Genomic DNA, 15,520 nt, shown 5'->3' with positions numbered 1-15,520 from the left:
TTTAATAGATTGGAATCATGAATACATCAATAAGTTTTCTCACAAAAGACAGAGATAATATATCGGCTGCACTAATTAGTATTAGCTGATCATGTTTTATGTAATCAAAAGCAAAGAGCTAGGTATGTTCTGTTTCTTTTGTAAGCGTTAGTCTCCAATCGACTCTGGCAACAAGCACCTGCCCAGCGTGTCAAGTGCCTCATGCATGGATGATGAAAGCGGAATATGTTAAGCGCTATCACACTTATCCCACGACCAAACGAGCGGAGCGTATGTTTGAGAATTTTATGATAAATGCATGTGCACACAACTTTCGAAAATTATTCATCAACAATGAGACGAACCCTTGTCTCGAAATTTCATCAACAAATTTAACCATCGTTTTGTAGAGTCGTTAAAGTAAAATAATGATGAAAAACACATATAAGCCTATTTAAACATGTTACCAAGTCTTTGTAAATTGTCGAAATTTTCTTAAAACTTACCCATATGATCGGATTATACACAAATAGACAGATTAATTTGGCCGAAAATTGTCACAAAACGCTTAAAAAGCTTGGTTTAATAAAAGTTAAGACCGGCCTACGATACGCCAATAAAGCCGTGCGACAGTTGGTAGAACTATTTAGCAGTGCGGATTTTACGAGAAAGCCGTGCTCATTTCACCAGTCTATGGCATTGTTTACTTGTAATCGAATTTATTCGACGGTTTCTGTAATAAATGTAGACCGTTTGAGACGTAGACCGATTTACAGTTACGAAATTGTGGTACACAGTTTATCAGCCTATGTTTTTTTGTCCAATCACCGAAGGTTTCATTATTTAAAACATTAGCCAAAACTCTTTACAAATTATGTACAAGCTAGGGCCAAACTACAACGCCCCTTTATGATGAGAACATTTTTTTATTTTGCTGCAGTTTGCAGAAAACTTTCAGACGCGTGAACGCTCATACTTGCTTTCTGTTAAAGATCGCTATCAAAACATTCCTACATTAAACACAACCAACTTTCAAACTGTGTTTAGTACACAGTAGCTTGTCCTTTTACTTCTAATTTTGCATTTCAGAGTTATAATAAACGTACTCCTTATTTTTAATTGTTGTTAAATTACATTATTAAATTAACATTATTAAATTAATTATTAAATTACATTATTGTTAAGTTACTTATTGTTAAATTACAGTGGGTTAGGCCAACAGCTTTAATTAATATTTTTTAAGTGTTGTAAAACAGGTTTGAGATAGTAGTAGATTAGGTGTAATTTTTGTGTGATTAGGTGTCATTTATTGTTGTATTAAACCAAGCTTTTCAAGCGTTTTGTGGCGATTTTCGGTAAAATCGGGTTGTAAGGCTTAGTTTTGAGATTGTAGTAGATTAGGTGTGATTTTTTTACAATCTTTTGTTTTGCATAATTGACTTTTTGAATTAAATTTCAAAACAACTTGACAACTACCATGGACATACAACTTCCCAGAACATTACTCGTATACCTGGTTTCAACCCAACTCCACTTCCAAAATAAATTATTAGTTGCACCTTTTTAGAGTCATGCTCCCTCAATTTTATTTTATATCAGCTCAAACAAGTCTCATTTACACTATACTCTGTCAATTCCTGCTGAGAACTACTTTTTCAACAACCAACAGTACAATTTCTTTTTTTCAATATCTCTGTGGTCGTGGGCTGTATGACAGTTGAATTAGAAATTCCACTGTCATACAGCCCACGACCAAAATGATTTTGGAAAAAAAGAATAATTGTATAATTATATATATATTTATATAATAATATGTGTATAATTATACATTTGGCACATACATTTTGGCACGTAATAATATTGCATATACTTGCACGTCGTGTGTGTAATATATATACTTGTGTATAATGTGCACCCTTGTACATATGGCCCAGAATATGCTCTTTACGTCTTTGCTGAGGTGGGGCAAGTTGCACTAATTTTTGCCCTTGTTAGGAGTAATCCCCTGAGCCTCTTAGTTGCTGTTACCAACTTTCTACCATATCATTGGCTTAGGAGTAATATGGGTTGGTGTGTGTTTTGTTCAATTTGCTTCAGCTGTCAGATCTTTGGCTATCAACTGGCTTTCGATTTTATTTTTGGGGTTTGTATTTATCTGCTTGGGCAATGCCAGTTAAAAGTGTACCTTTTCGTGGAATGAGTTGGCTACTCAAGACACTGTGGCATCCAATTAGGTCAGACCATTTCGCCATATATTGAGTGGTTTGTGAGAATCAACATCTATCAGCTGGGAGGATTGATGATATCACTAAACTACTGGATTTATAAGACTTCAATTGATAGCTATTCTGAATAAAACATCACACTGATCTAAACTTACATAAATAAAATTTGAATCCATTACAGATACTCATCAATAAAAGCTCAACACAAAAAGATAATACAATAATAGTTATATTTTGTTAATATTAATATACTAAATTATTCATTAAAATTTTTATTTAGAAAATTTGTTGTTTTTGTTATTACGTTATAATGGTACTGAATCAGATAAGAATAGTAATATTTAAAATGACATCTAACTTCTAAGATACGATATAGCTATGATAATATATAATAAGCTATGATAAGTTATTTCAGCTTGAATGGTTTCTATCAGCATTGACAGTTTCATATCAACAATTAAATTAGTTTATTATGCATTCAGCCTATCTAACGACCTGGTCAAATATTACATTATTGTCTATCTATTTACAACTATGTATGTTGGAGAGAAAATGACTGGTCTTTTTATTCAAAGTCTTTTTGGTGATTCCAAATCTGATAGGATGAATAAGCTATATCTAACTTCATTTTTGAATGAAATTGCCATGAGTTTAATTTTAATTTAAAAGCAGGCCAACAGCAATACTAGCATGATTATTTTAGTTGTTATCTTAAAGCGCATAAATTATATAATGCTTTTATCATATATGTCAATACATCAGAGTCTGAGCTTTTGAACGAGCCTATATTCAATACACAAAAAATAATAGATCTATGAAAAACAGGGTGTCAAAAGTATGTCCTGCAATAAAAAAACGCTTGGTTGCGGTTTCCACAATGTGATGTCATAATTATCATTTAGCCTTAGGTCGTCAATCCCTTTCGCTGGCATTGAAGCTGCGTTTTCTGTGACAATTGGTGCTCTTAAACCCAGAGAGCACTAACAATAAACTAGCATTCTAAGTAATCAAAAATGCTCAGGGATCGTGCTAACACCCGACTAATACAAACACATGTTCCTGGTTAATAGATTTTGAGTGATTTTTAAAACAATAGGTTGTTGAAGTAGTTGCTGTTTTAGTAGTGTTATTATCTGAAAAATGTGTTTCACTTTCCATGTTGCTTTATAAATATGATTATGCTTCAATAAATATATTGTCGTTGATAAAGGTAATGAAATCACATCGATTAAATTGTAACCTGCAGTCGCGTGGTTCTAGGACAATATGTAATATTCACTCTCTCGAGATACCGCTATACATGAAATGAATTAGCCTCAGTTGTGCCCCTCAACATCACAATACAAAGAAAAAGCTAGTGCATAGTATCATCAGGGAAACATAGTATGGTGCTTGAAATCTGATCTACTTATTATGAAAATAATCTGCACATCGAGAGCTAATGACACTGATTCCTTTATCATCACTATTGGTTCACTGGAGTTGTCCTACCTTTGCCTGCTACTAGCATCATTAGCGTAGTTGATAAATAAGCGGTAAGAGCACACAACACCGAATAATAAAACTGTGATGTTGACGTCATAATTTTTGAGCCTATACCATTAAACATTTCTGCGGTAGAGCTCTTGGTAAATCCTATAAACACTAACCAATGTCTGTCTCACCATCTCAAACTATGGCTCATTTGAAAGCCAAGGTATTGAAGAACCTGAATAAACTAAAACAGAACTGATATATATTATGTGCTTTAAGGGAACATAACTTATTGCTGTTTCCAGTCTAATGTTTGTTTAGGAGCAGTTAACAGAACTATTTTAGGAAAGCTGTGCACAATTTCATTGTATCAAAACTTAAAAATATCAATCAATCTTTTTACTCAATTAGTGAATTGTTAATGCTCATGTTACATGACTGTACATGATTACATGATGTGTTCGAAACATGTTATTTTGGAAACATTTGACCTAATTATTAGCAACCAATCAACTGTAGATTTTTTTCTTGGTTTGCTATATAACCTTTCAGTTTTGCCATTCCTGGGTGTGTTACTGCTTTGCACTGTGAGTTATAGATTTGCTTGATTTATTAAGGGAATGTTGAGTATCAACTTCTTGTCACTGTTTCTTACTTTAGTATTATAGCTACATTCACTATAAGTGCTAATGACTGAATATCAGAAACTATTGCCATTGGCTTACCAGAGTATCAAAGTTGAGAAAAAGGCACTCATGAGTCTGTTTATCGGCTCAACCATGAGTTTGTTTATCGGCTCACCCTCAAGTCTGCTTTTCGGCTCACCCTTAAAACTGTGTATTGGCTCACTCTCAAGTCTGTTTATCAGCTCACCCACGAGTCTTTTTATTGGCTCACCTGCGAATCTGTTTATCGGCTCGCCCTAGAGTCTGTTTATTGGCTCACCCTCGAGTATGTTTATTGGCTCACCCTCGAGTCTGTTTATTGGCTCACCGATAAGTCTGTTTATCAGCTCACCCACGAGTCTTTTTATTGGCTCACCTGCGAATCTGTTTATCGGCTCACCCTCGAGTCTGTTTTTTGGCTCACCTTCGAGTCTGTTTATTGGCTCACCCTTAAGTCCGTTTATCAGCTCACCCACGAGTCTTTTTATTGGCTCACCTGCGAATCTGTTTATCGGCTCACCCTCGAGTCTGTTTTTTGGCTCACCTTCGAGTCTGTTTATTGGCTCACCTTTAAGTCCGTTTATCAGCTCACCCTCGAGTCTTTTTATTGGCTCACCTGCGAATCTGTTTATTGGCTCACCTGCGAGTCTGCTTATTGGCTCATTCTCAAGATTGTTTATCGGCTCACCCTCGAGTCTGTTTATCGGCTCACCCTCGAGTCTGTTAATTGGCTGACCCTCAAGTCTGTTTATTGGCTCACTCTCAAGTCTGTTTCTTGGCTCACCCTCAAATTGGTTTATCGACTTACCGTCAAGTCTGTTTATTGGCACACCCTCGAGTCTGTTGCTGGCTGGTTCTTGAGGTGGGAGTTGTCTACTCTTGCCTAGTAGGGTTTACTTCATCTGTACTAAATAGTAACGCGAAGAGTTCACTACTTACAAGTTACTAGTAGACATTAGTGAACTTGTTAAAACTCAGTTATTACTTTATTTGACTTTTGTAGCATTTTATATATTTTAGTCAATGTAATGAAATTTCAACCAAATTATTCAGTTACTTTTATATATATTAACAAAGTTTGTATGGTAATGCGTAGTTCATTTCTCATACATAAACCATATTTGCATTTTCAGATCATATATAGACCTAATGATAAGCTATTATGCTAGATAGACAAAATATTACTAATCTAGTTTGATACAACTTTCCTTCTTTGTTTAGAAATAAGAACCTTGGAAAAAAATGAAAATAAACACCTAGAGCGAACTTTGGAGAAAGAGCGAGCAATACGTACAGTACTCAAAAGGAGAATTTCTCAATTCATTACTTATTGCAATAGTAAAAATGAAATACACGGGTAATAGGTCAAGCAAAGGTTAATGCGAAGTTCTGTTTTTCAAATTTTATAAATATATACTGCTGTAGAAAAACCGTGAAAAAAACAACATTGCATTCACTGTTTAATCTATGCAAGATGAATGTTTGGGTAAAACCTCGGAGGTAAAAAAGCCTGTTTGAAGAGCAGCAGAATAAACACCCAAGTAAACAGTCTTCAACCAAGATGTGGAAAAAGCAAAATCTGTATGTTTAGCTGCCTACTGATATCATGTTGAACTATAATAAATCAAACTCAGAAATGATAAATCAGCATATCAAATACCATGTACCAGTCAAAGTAAATAACTGATAAATAAGTTGCGTTATTGTACTAATCTGAATGGATAGACTGGAGGCTGGTCATATCTACTTTAGTGCTCTGGCCAGATGGTATAAAAAAGTAGATAGTTATAAACTAGTAGACCAAACAAATACATAAAACATGTTAAAGTTTTTTACTTTCGAGATCACTAGTCTGATGTGATGACAACACTGAAAGTTGTTTTGAGCTGCCACTCTACCCTCAGTTGTCAAGTAAAAAAAGTGAAGGTCTTGTGTATAGTATTTAAATAAGAGTAATGTTCTCATAAAATCGGCTCTCAGTTATCGACATAAAAACCATCAAATTACACCATTACCATATTGTTTCTTTCATCCTGAGTCCCAGTTAGTCACTTTTCCATACAAGTTCGGTCGCCAGATAGGTTTTCGTTTTTCAGCCTCTCGAGTCTACTTTTCAGTAAAATATCTTGGTGAGGATATATAAAGTAGAAGTAGGTTTTCTACTCCAACAATTAGATAGTAACTGTCACTACACAAACTCGGACGATAGTGGCGTTAGTGAATCGAAGATTATATCTCAAAATAGAGAGGTCGTGGTATGTTTTAGTAAATTATTTAGACAAAACTTGGTGTATGAAAATGATGAGACTACAAAACTGTTGAGGTTGATGACTTCCATACCGCGCTTAGTTCATTTTCAGCATTCAAACCTTCTACCAATGGATAGTATTTTGCCGCAATAATGGTAAATTTTGGCATGTAGTACTACGATTGGCTTTTGATTTTGTCATTTTACACTTTTGGAAACTTATAATCGCACATTATTTCTGTATGGCTGCTTTAGGTTTAGTTGCTTTTTAAAACTGGATAAAGTTTGTTTCAACTATTGATTAAAGTTAGGGACCTTTGGTTTTGTATACAAAATATTTTTTGAATAACATAATTTACCCAGTCAACGTAGTAATACTGCAATGAAAGCTGTATCTTAATATTAAATTTTTCGACAAGTAATGATTTCCTGTCAATTTAAGCGATTGATTTGTGATGGCTCTGAGGAGCCAACTGCTATATCGGAGTGGCTATCTTGACCGAGATAGACATAAAAAATATGAGAGCAATCTTGTGTGAGTTTAATGCAAAAACCACATGCTGGTTGACCGTTGTATCTCGTTACATGTAGATGTGTTCTTTCGAGTATGGATTGCAATTACTAGTAACTTTTTAGCTTATTCCTACAATGTTATACCTACACATTATCGGATATCTGTTGTATATTACTATTGATAAATGCTTCGTCCATAGTTATTATTTGTTTGCTCTCCTCATTGCGGTTGAAATCTGTCGTTGTTTTCTCAATCCTAATATTAAAGCAATTTGTATAACCGAAACCATGTTAGATCCTGCCGTGCTGATCGTGGAGGTAAAAGCTCTCATTTTTGCATTTTAAAAAATGGCTGCAATCAGTTTAGAGCGGAGAAGCTGTTCATATTCACCAGAGTTTTAGTGTCTCAGTTATAAATATTGTAGTATGTGCTAAAATGGTCTGTGTTGAGCTGACATTGGGAAATAACTCCATTAGTATTGCTTTGTGTGTATCAACCAAGCAGTGATAATGATGGGCTTTTTACACCTACACTGTAAGAAAAAGTGCTAGATAAATTATCGAGCATTCGTGCCCTATTAGTGACTGATATGTGGTAATTTTAGTTAATACATATTAGCTGGAAAGAAAACATGTATCATGGTAAGAGAGCATTATATGAGCCTATTATGTATGTTATTGCTGACCTTTGGATAGCTCAACATATTCTTTACCCAACACATATAATAATAATTATAGTTACACAATGAAATATTAAATTACGAAGCTCAGAAGTGAGAGATATCCCACCTTTTTCTTACTCTGCTACTCTGCTTCAAGAGGGCAACTTGCTTTCCTTGTTGGAATCTGTCTATGCTTGCAGAAATTGCTCTGTGTTACTGCAGTAAAACTTGATAGCATTATTATCTGAAATAACTTTTGAGTGTATTTTAAAAATGAAATCTGTTTGTTGACGGCACTCCTATGGACCAACATAATGTGTGAGTTTTGAGGTATACCTGTTTTGTTATTAAAAATCACATCTGAATTGTTTCATGCTTCTTTATGTCTTTGCTGCTGTGATTAGCGCATAGTTCTGCAAACAGAGAAATCTAGGATAGTTCATTTTTATGTGCAGTGTAAGCCTGATTCATTTCACCTTTACAGCCAGTTGTAATAATATGTTACAATATTGGTGATAGAGATCATGACATGAATCAAAAATGGAAAAAATTGCAACTCTGCAATGATAAGTACTCACTGATGCCCAGATGTAAAATGCATTGCAGGGAACCTTAGCTTGGATGTCTCTATAGCCGCATTAGCAGCGCAGTAGCAATAGTTAGCATGAAACAGCCATGCAGTACATACAGCTACTTCTACGCAGCAAACATGCAGTACAATAAGCAGTAAGCAGTATTGGTACAGTGGTGGTGCTGTCCTCTACATAATATGCAGCTCTAAATGTAGTGGAGGTGTTATTAGTACCCATTTATCAACTCTATATGCAGTAAGAACTCTTCTATTATACTGTACAAACATGCATAGCATATTTTTGTGACAACTCTTCAGGAAACAAGTGTCGAGTTGACTTTTAAACAACCACAACACAATTGCAATATGTAAATATTGCTCAAGCATAATCATATAGGTCGGCAAACAAATTGAACACATTTGGCATATTGTATTTGTATGTGAATATAAAATTGTTTTGAAAATGTATTATTCCTCGACCAAACACGAACGGAGAGATTGTTTGAGAGAGTTATGATAAATGCATGTGCACACAACTCATGAAAATTATTCATCAACACCGTCGCAAACCCTTGTACCAAAATCTCATCAACAAATTTAACTATTTTTCAATGGAGTCGTTTATGTATAATAACGATACAAAACATGTATAAACCTATTTAAATATGGTACCAAGTATTTATTATTTGTAGACAATATCCCAAATCTTACATACATGTATGTGATTGAATTATACACAAATAGACAGATTAATTTGGGTGAAATTTGCAATAAAAAACTAGAAATGCTCTTTTAATCAAAATTAAGAATGGTCAATGATACACAAAAAAGCGGTGCGGCAGATAGTAGAACTATTAGGAAGGGCGCATTTCACAAGAAAAAACGTGCTCATTTTACCAGTCTATAGCATTGTCTAATTGCCGAATGTTTTTAATATTTTTCCGTTTTTAAAATCTTGCAAAAATATTTAATTGTAAGAATAATTATTTGATTTTATAAAATTATCATAAAAATAATTATTCGAATTTATTTGTCCGAAATTTTCTTTAATAAACGTAGACCGTTTGAAGCGTAAACCGATTTACAGGTACTAAAGTGTGGTACACAGTCTATCAGCCTCTGTTTTTTCCTAATTACCGAAGGCCTCATGAAACTATTTAAAAGGTTAGCCAAAATTCTTTACATCTTATGTACAAGCTAGGGCCGAACTACAACGCCCCTTTATGACGAAAACATTTTTTTATTTTGCTCCAGTTTGCAGAAAACTTCCAGACTTGTGAATGCTCACACTTGCTTTCTGCTAGATCGCTATAAAAACCATTCTACATTCAGCACAACCAACTTTCAAACTGTGTATATTACACAGCAGCTTACCATTTCACTTTTAATATTGCATTTTAGAGATATAATAAACATATTTCCTTATTGCTGTTGATAAATTACATACATTACAGTAAGTTAGGCCTACAGCTTTAATTAATATTCATTTTATTGTTGTAAAACACAGGTTTGAGATAGTAGTAGATTAGGTGTAAATTTTTTACAAGTTTTTGTTTTGCATATTTGACTTTTTGAATTTAATTTCAAAACAACTTGACAACTACCATGGACATACAACTTCCCAGAACACCACGTGGTGGCCGACACAGTGGCCGTCCATGTGTCTCTCAATTATTACAGCTCAATAGGAGGAGAAATAGAAGGTCCTCACAGCAACCATCAACATCAAATACTAATGTTCAACAACGCGCTACTCAAATTAATAACAACAACACATCTGATTCAGATAATTTTTTAGTAGATGTTGTAGGCGATGTAAATGACATGGACTTGGCAGCCCCTTTGTTTCCAAATGATGATCATGATTTTATGGACATCATTGACCATGAAAATATTGCACAAAACAATATTGCCCCTCCCAATGCTGCCCCCTTCATCACATTCCTTATTTTCAATCATTAGATTGTCCTGATTTTCAATAACTGCGTAACAACTATCTAGGCAGACTTGACAACAACATATCACAGCTCGCGTGTACTAGATGTAATGAAAAACATTTTATTACATACAATGCTCAAATACAACTATGTCATACATGCCAACAAGTTCCCCTGCCAAATTCCTAGATTACTAAAGTTTCCTTTTGGAAGTCGTGCTCCCTCCAATTTATTTTATATATCGAACAACTCTCATTTACACTATATTCTGTCAATTCCTGCTGACAACTACTTTTCCAACAACTAGCACTACCCTTTCTTTTTTCCATTTTCATTTGTTCCAATGTCAGGTCATGGGTTGTATGACAGGGGGATTTCTAGTGGCTTTTGTAGATAACTTTCATATTATTAAAATACAAGGAATCCAAATCTCATTGATTGGAATGGTGATATGCCGAATTCTCTATTTCAAAATGATATGGAACTGAATGGGCATTTTTAAGCTTGATAAACATATTGTTTGACTATTATTACAAGGCAATACAGATGCTTTGAGAGCCAGCAGTGTAAGTTGATCCACAGTATCTATTCCATACTAATGCGCATGTAGTACCCATCCATCCAGTTTCAAGTTTTCAAGAAAGCACTTTCTCAGCATGCATGATTAGCTGGGTTTCATGTATTGGGTTATGAAGTAGATGCACAGGAGATTGCAGTGAACAATTCGTAGTAGGAGCCCGTTAGTAGCAAGAAATATTTACTGCAAATTAAAAAGTATAATTCACTGCGCATTAAGCCAAGCACACTACCACCAAACCATGCAACCACCATGCCATAACCTGAAATGATTGTGCTTATAATCGTTGTGCTTTAGGATCTCTCAAAGCGCATTGAGCTGCAAGCATTGTTTTTAACAGAAGTCTGGGGACAAAGTCTTTCTTTTAGTAGTTTAAGCATGCGAGTTCAAGTTCTTCTAGTAGTTTTAGTTTGCGTATTTTAGAAGTTGTGATATGTATGTCCATAATTCCACTCATTTCTGCAAAACCAGTGTTTTCGAGTTAAATTCCGGTGTGAAGTGGGTTTTTCCTTATGGACGCTAGCAAGCGCTGCAAGTGTATTTCACTGGACATACAACAAATCATCAAACCAACAATTAGATAGATAAATATGTGTGAATATATGTAAATGTATATATGAATCTACATACTTAAATCTCATAGTTTGTTGTCTGTCGTTGTCTGTCGTCTGTCATCATCTGTCGTTCGCTCTCTGCCTAACTGTAGCTGTAAAATCTAAAAATGAACAGGGCGCTTCATGCTGGATTTGATCTCACAGTGTTTGTAACCACAAGTTTGTAAACACACGTACAGTGTATCTAATCAAAAAGCTATGCCATTCTTATTATTCAATTGCTCTCACCAAATACTGTATACCCTTGTTGAGATTGCAAAAGTCTAGTTATGTATTAATTAATACAGTGTGTCCACATGTTTCGATGCCTCTGTTATGACGTTTTTTCATCCTAATCTTTGAAACGCGATGCATTTTTGTCCTTGCCATACTACGGAAAACTTGTTTCCTGCCATATGATATCAACAAAATCTCTAAAAACACACCAACTACCAAATTTCGAACTCGAGTGAAATTTTTTCATTGAATTCATTTGGTGAAAGAAGAGTCGTACGGTGAGGTGAAAAATCATCAGGTTCCACTTCCTTCGTAAAGTGAAAAATCGTATATCAGGGTAATCGTATTAAGGGTGCATTGTAATATATATTGAACTGTTGTTTCCTACATCTATTTTAGCAGTTGTTCTACAACCAAGTATTTAACTTCCTGAAGGGATTGAACTTCCTCCATTAGCTTCACTAATTTTTCACTGTTATTCTGGAATATAACTGGACATTATAATGGGCAACATTTCTTCGAAGAAATCTTTTGCTTCTCCTAGCAAAACTGGTTCTTCTAAAAGGCATAAGTAAGAATTTGCATCTTCCAACAAACTTGTTGAGTAAAATAATGGGCTCTGTAAGGTCATCTACATGTCGATACATTCTATAGTTTGTATCTATAATTACTTGTAAGTTGGAGTTTCTCCCTCTCTGTAAGTTGGAGTTTATTGATCTAATTACCACTAAGTTGATTATTTGCTGCATTATCTTCATATGTTACTAGTTACTATCTACCAGTATCATATATGTAGTATATACACTGTATTTAGTTTATGCCCATGTAAGTATATGTTGGCATGATAAATATACCGACATGGCTATCAGCGCAGGATGAGATTCAAACTAAAATTTACTTAAAAATAACACAGTGTATGTAAGTTGTCACAACTCCCACAAATTGTTTTGTATATTATATATCCTCCAACATTGCTTTGCTATTTGGTTTACTAGTAGAGAAGAAAGGAACACAAACTATTTTCCAAATGTTTTGTTAATTAAAGCTGGTATACTAGTAAATCCACCATGAACAAGAGTTGAATCATAATCAACAGACATATCATATCAAAGTAGTGCATATAGTAATCCCTCCTACTCTAGTTCACATTTTGTTAGAGTATCTTTATTGCTCCAGCTTGGTTTGTTTATGTTAATTGTTTCTCCTCTTTTACTCTGTATTCTTACTCATAAGCCAGTGAACAAACAAACCTTTAGGTTTGTGACAAGTTCTCCAGGACAGTTGATAGGAACATGTCAGAATAATCGCTTCTGTTCAGGTGGCAGTTCAGGATTCACATGAGAATTCTAAACTCTTTGATTGTTGATGAAGTAACCACGACTTTAGTAGTCAAATACTATTGTTAGCAGTAGTTAAACACAGGCTGAAAGTAGCAAAGCCTCTTTTAGATAGGAATATTAGTGTAGCTGTGTCTGGTAGGTGATCATGTCTTACAGATGAACTTACACAGAATCTTCAGATAGTATTATTAGTGTACCTGTGTCTTGTAGGTGATCATGTCTTATAGATGAACTTACTCAGAATATTTAGATAGTATTATGAGTTGCAGTATTATGCCTCGCTGTTTTGTTGGTCTTTTTGCTGAAGTGCAACTATAGTCGTCATCGTACTTTCGTTTTAATCTCAGTGTTTTAACCATGATCAAGTTTTGTTGATTTTAATCTTGAAACATCCCTGCAGTCAGATCACCTTAAACTTTAAAAACAGTTATGAATAATAGCAAAATATCGATACCTTTGATAAAATCTGCCAAAGTTTTGTGTAAGTAATGCATTTTTGCTCTGTGTCTTCAAGCACAGACACAGAGCAAAAATGGTTAATTAGTCTCCGCAAATAAAGATGCTTTGTGTCAGCTACTAAGTTTTTTTGATTTACTTTATAGCTTCAATAATGATCAACCATTTATAGTTACAAACCTAATGACAACCAAATGTTTAGTACCTCCAATTTTTGCTAAAATTATGCGTGTTGTATTGTACCATGTTTTACCACATGCAAATTATTATTATTATCTATATATATAACAATTATCTCACTCATTGCATATATATATATATACATGTATATAGGATAGATAGCGCAGTTAGCGCAATAGGACAGATAGCGCAGTTGGTAAGGTATTGGGACCATGATCATTAGGTCCTCGGTTCAAACTCCAACAACTGCACTTTTCTGGTGGTCCTTAGACAAGACCTTTGCTTGTATAATGTCTACAACCTCTATGATGAGTGCAATAACCAAAGCCATGCCGGCTCGGACGTCGCCCGGTTAAACAAGGTCCGCGCTGCCCGTAGCTGAACCAGGACAAGGCAGTGAAAAATGGGCTACTTCAAAACGGATGAAATGGACTCGGACTGATAACACGGACCTCATGCAGTGCTACTTTATGAGTGAACCTCAAAAGTGGGGCTACATGGGAAGGATGCGTCAACTGTGGATAAACATGCGCCCTGAATTGCCACTAACCACTAAGCAACTTGTAGCTCAGAGGAGTAACATAGTCAAGCGGCACCTCATATCAGAACTTGAGGTAGATGAAATTTGGGAAAAGTTCACCCAAGTAACCCCAACCAACGAGGAGTGCATATCAACACACACTGTCATGGATACACGATCATGTGTTGACTCACGGGTTGAAGAAGACATGCACATGTACCTTCACCCAAAGGTGAGAGAGTTGCGGATAATATCATCAACAAGATGTCAGCTGCTAATGATTATGGAAACAGGGTACCACTACGAAGAGTTAGCAAGGCCATACCTAAGAAGCTGTTAGAAGACATTAACTTGGCACTGGAGTCGATCTCAACTGGATCAATCAGGGAGACTAATGCCTTAATCTACAGTACAGCAACCGTCATCTTGGAGAAGATGGATCTTAAGCCACTGCCAACAAGGCTTCAAGTCATTCCATCCTGGCAGCTGAGGCTACAAAATAAGATCAAGGACTGGCACAAGAAAGTTAGTAGGCTCAGTGGGAGATCTAACCACAGTTTGGAGCGTTCAAAAAGGGAAGCCACAATAGAAGCTCTAGAATCTGCCAAACAGCAGCTAGTAGCACTCTCGGCACGACTGAAGCGGTACACCAAAGAGCGGGATAACAAGAGAATGAACAAACTGTTCATCAATAATCCATCTAGAGTGTATTCCCAGTTCAAAGGTGAACTGCAGAGGCCAATGTCTGCGCCTCCCGGATCTAACACTTCAAAGTTCTGGAAAGACATCTGGGAGAAAAATACTACTCTTAACACCACTGCAAATTGGCTGAAGAGGCTTAAAGAGAGCCATCAACACACTGTGGCTCAGCAAGGACTCACCATCAGCAAAGATGGTCATCAAGTGCAGATTGCAGCGTATGAAGAACTGGGCAGCACCTGGCCATGACATGATTCAAACCTTCTGGTTAAAGAAATTGACATCACTTCACACTAGAATGGCTAAGCAGATGGAATGCCTAATAGAACAAGGTGACCATCCAGAATGGCTGACCAAAGGGCGAACTGTACTTCTGATAAAAGATCCAAAGCAAGGGCCGATTCCCAAAAACTATCGACCAATAACGTGCTTGCCCACCACTTGGAAACTGCTCTCAGGAATAGTTGCAGACAAACTGGAAGAGCACATGAGTCACTATATGACCAGTGCTCAGAAAGGAATTAGGCGCAACACCCGAGGAGCCAAACATCAGTTACTGGTGGATCGGACGGTCTGTCAAGACAGCAGGAGAAGGCAAACCAATCTTGCCATGGCTTGGATTGACTACAAAAAGGCCTATGACTC

General features: G+C 35.7%; 1 protein-coding gene across 1 annotated transcript; it reads right to left on the bottom strand.

The window, feature by feature from the left end:
* Positions 1-4,599: 4,599 nt before the first annotated feature.
* On the bottom strand, positions 4,600-14,499 carry LOC137390512 (uncharacterized). The gene is made up of 2 exons (XM_068076841.1): positions 14,475-14,499; positions 4,600-5,225 (listed from the first exon to the last, which is right to left on the bottom strand). Exons 1-2 carry the CDS (start codon positions 14,497-14,499, stop codon positions 4,600-4,602), a joined length of 651 nt encoding a protein of 216 aa, XP_067932942.1.
* Positions 14,500-15,520: the final 1,021 nt, after the last annotated feature.

Source organism: Watersipora subatra, chromosome 3 (genome assembly GCF_963576615.1).
Source record: "Watersipora subatra chromosome 3, tzWatSuba1.1, whole genome shotgun sequence".
Lineage (NCBI taxonomy): Eukaryota > Metazoa > Bryozoa > Gymnolaemata > Cheilostomatida > Watersiporidae > Watersipora > Watersipora subatra.
Note: the sequence above shows the minus strand (reverse complement) of the source record. Positions and strands in the feature narration are given on the sequence as shown.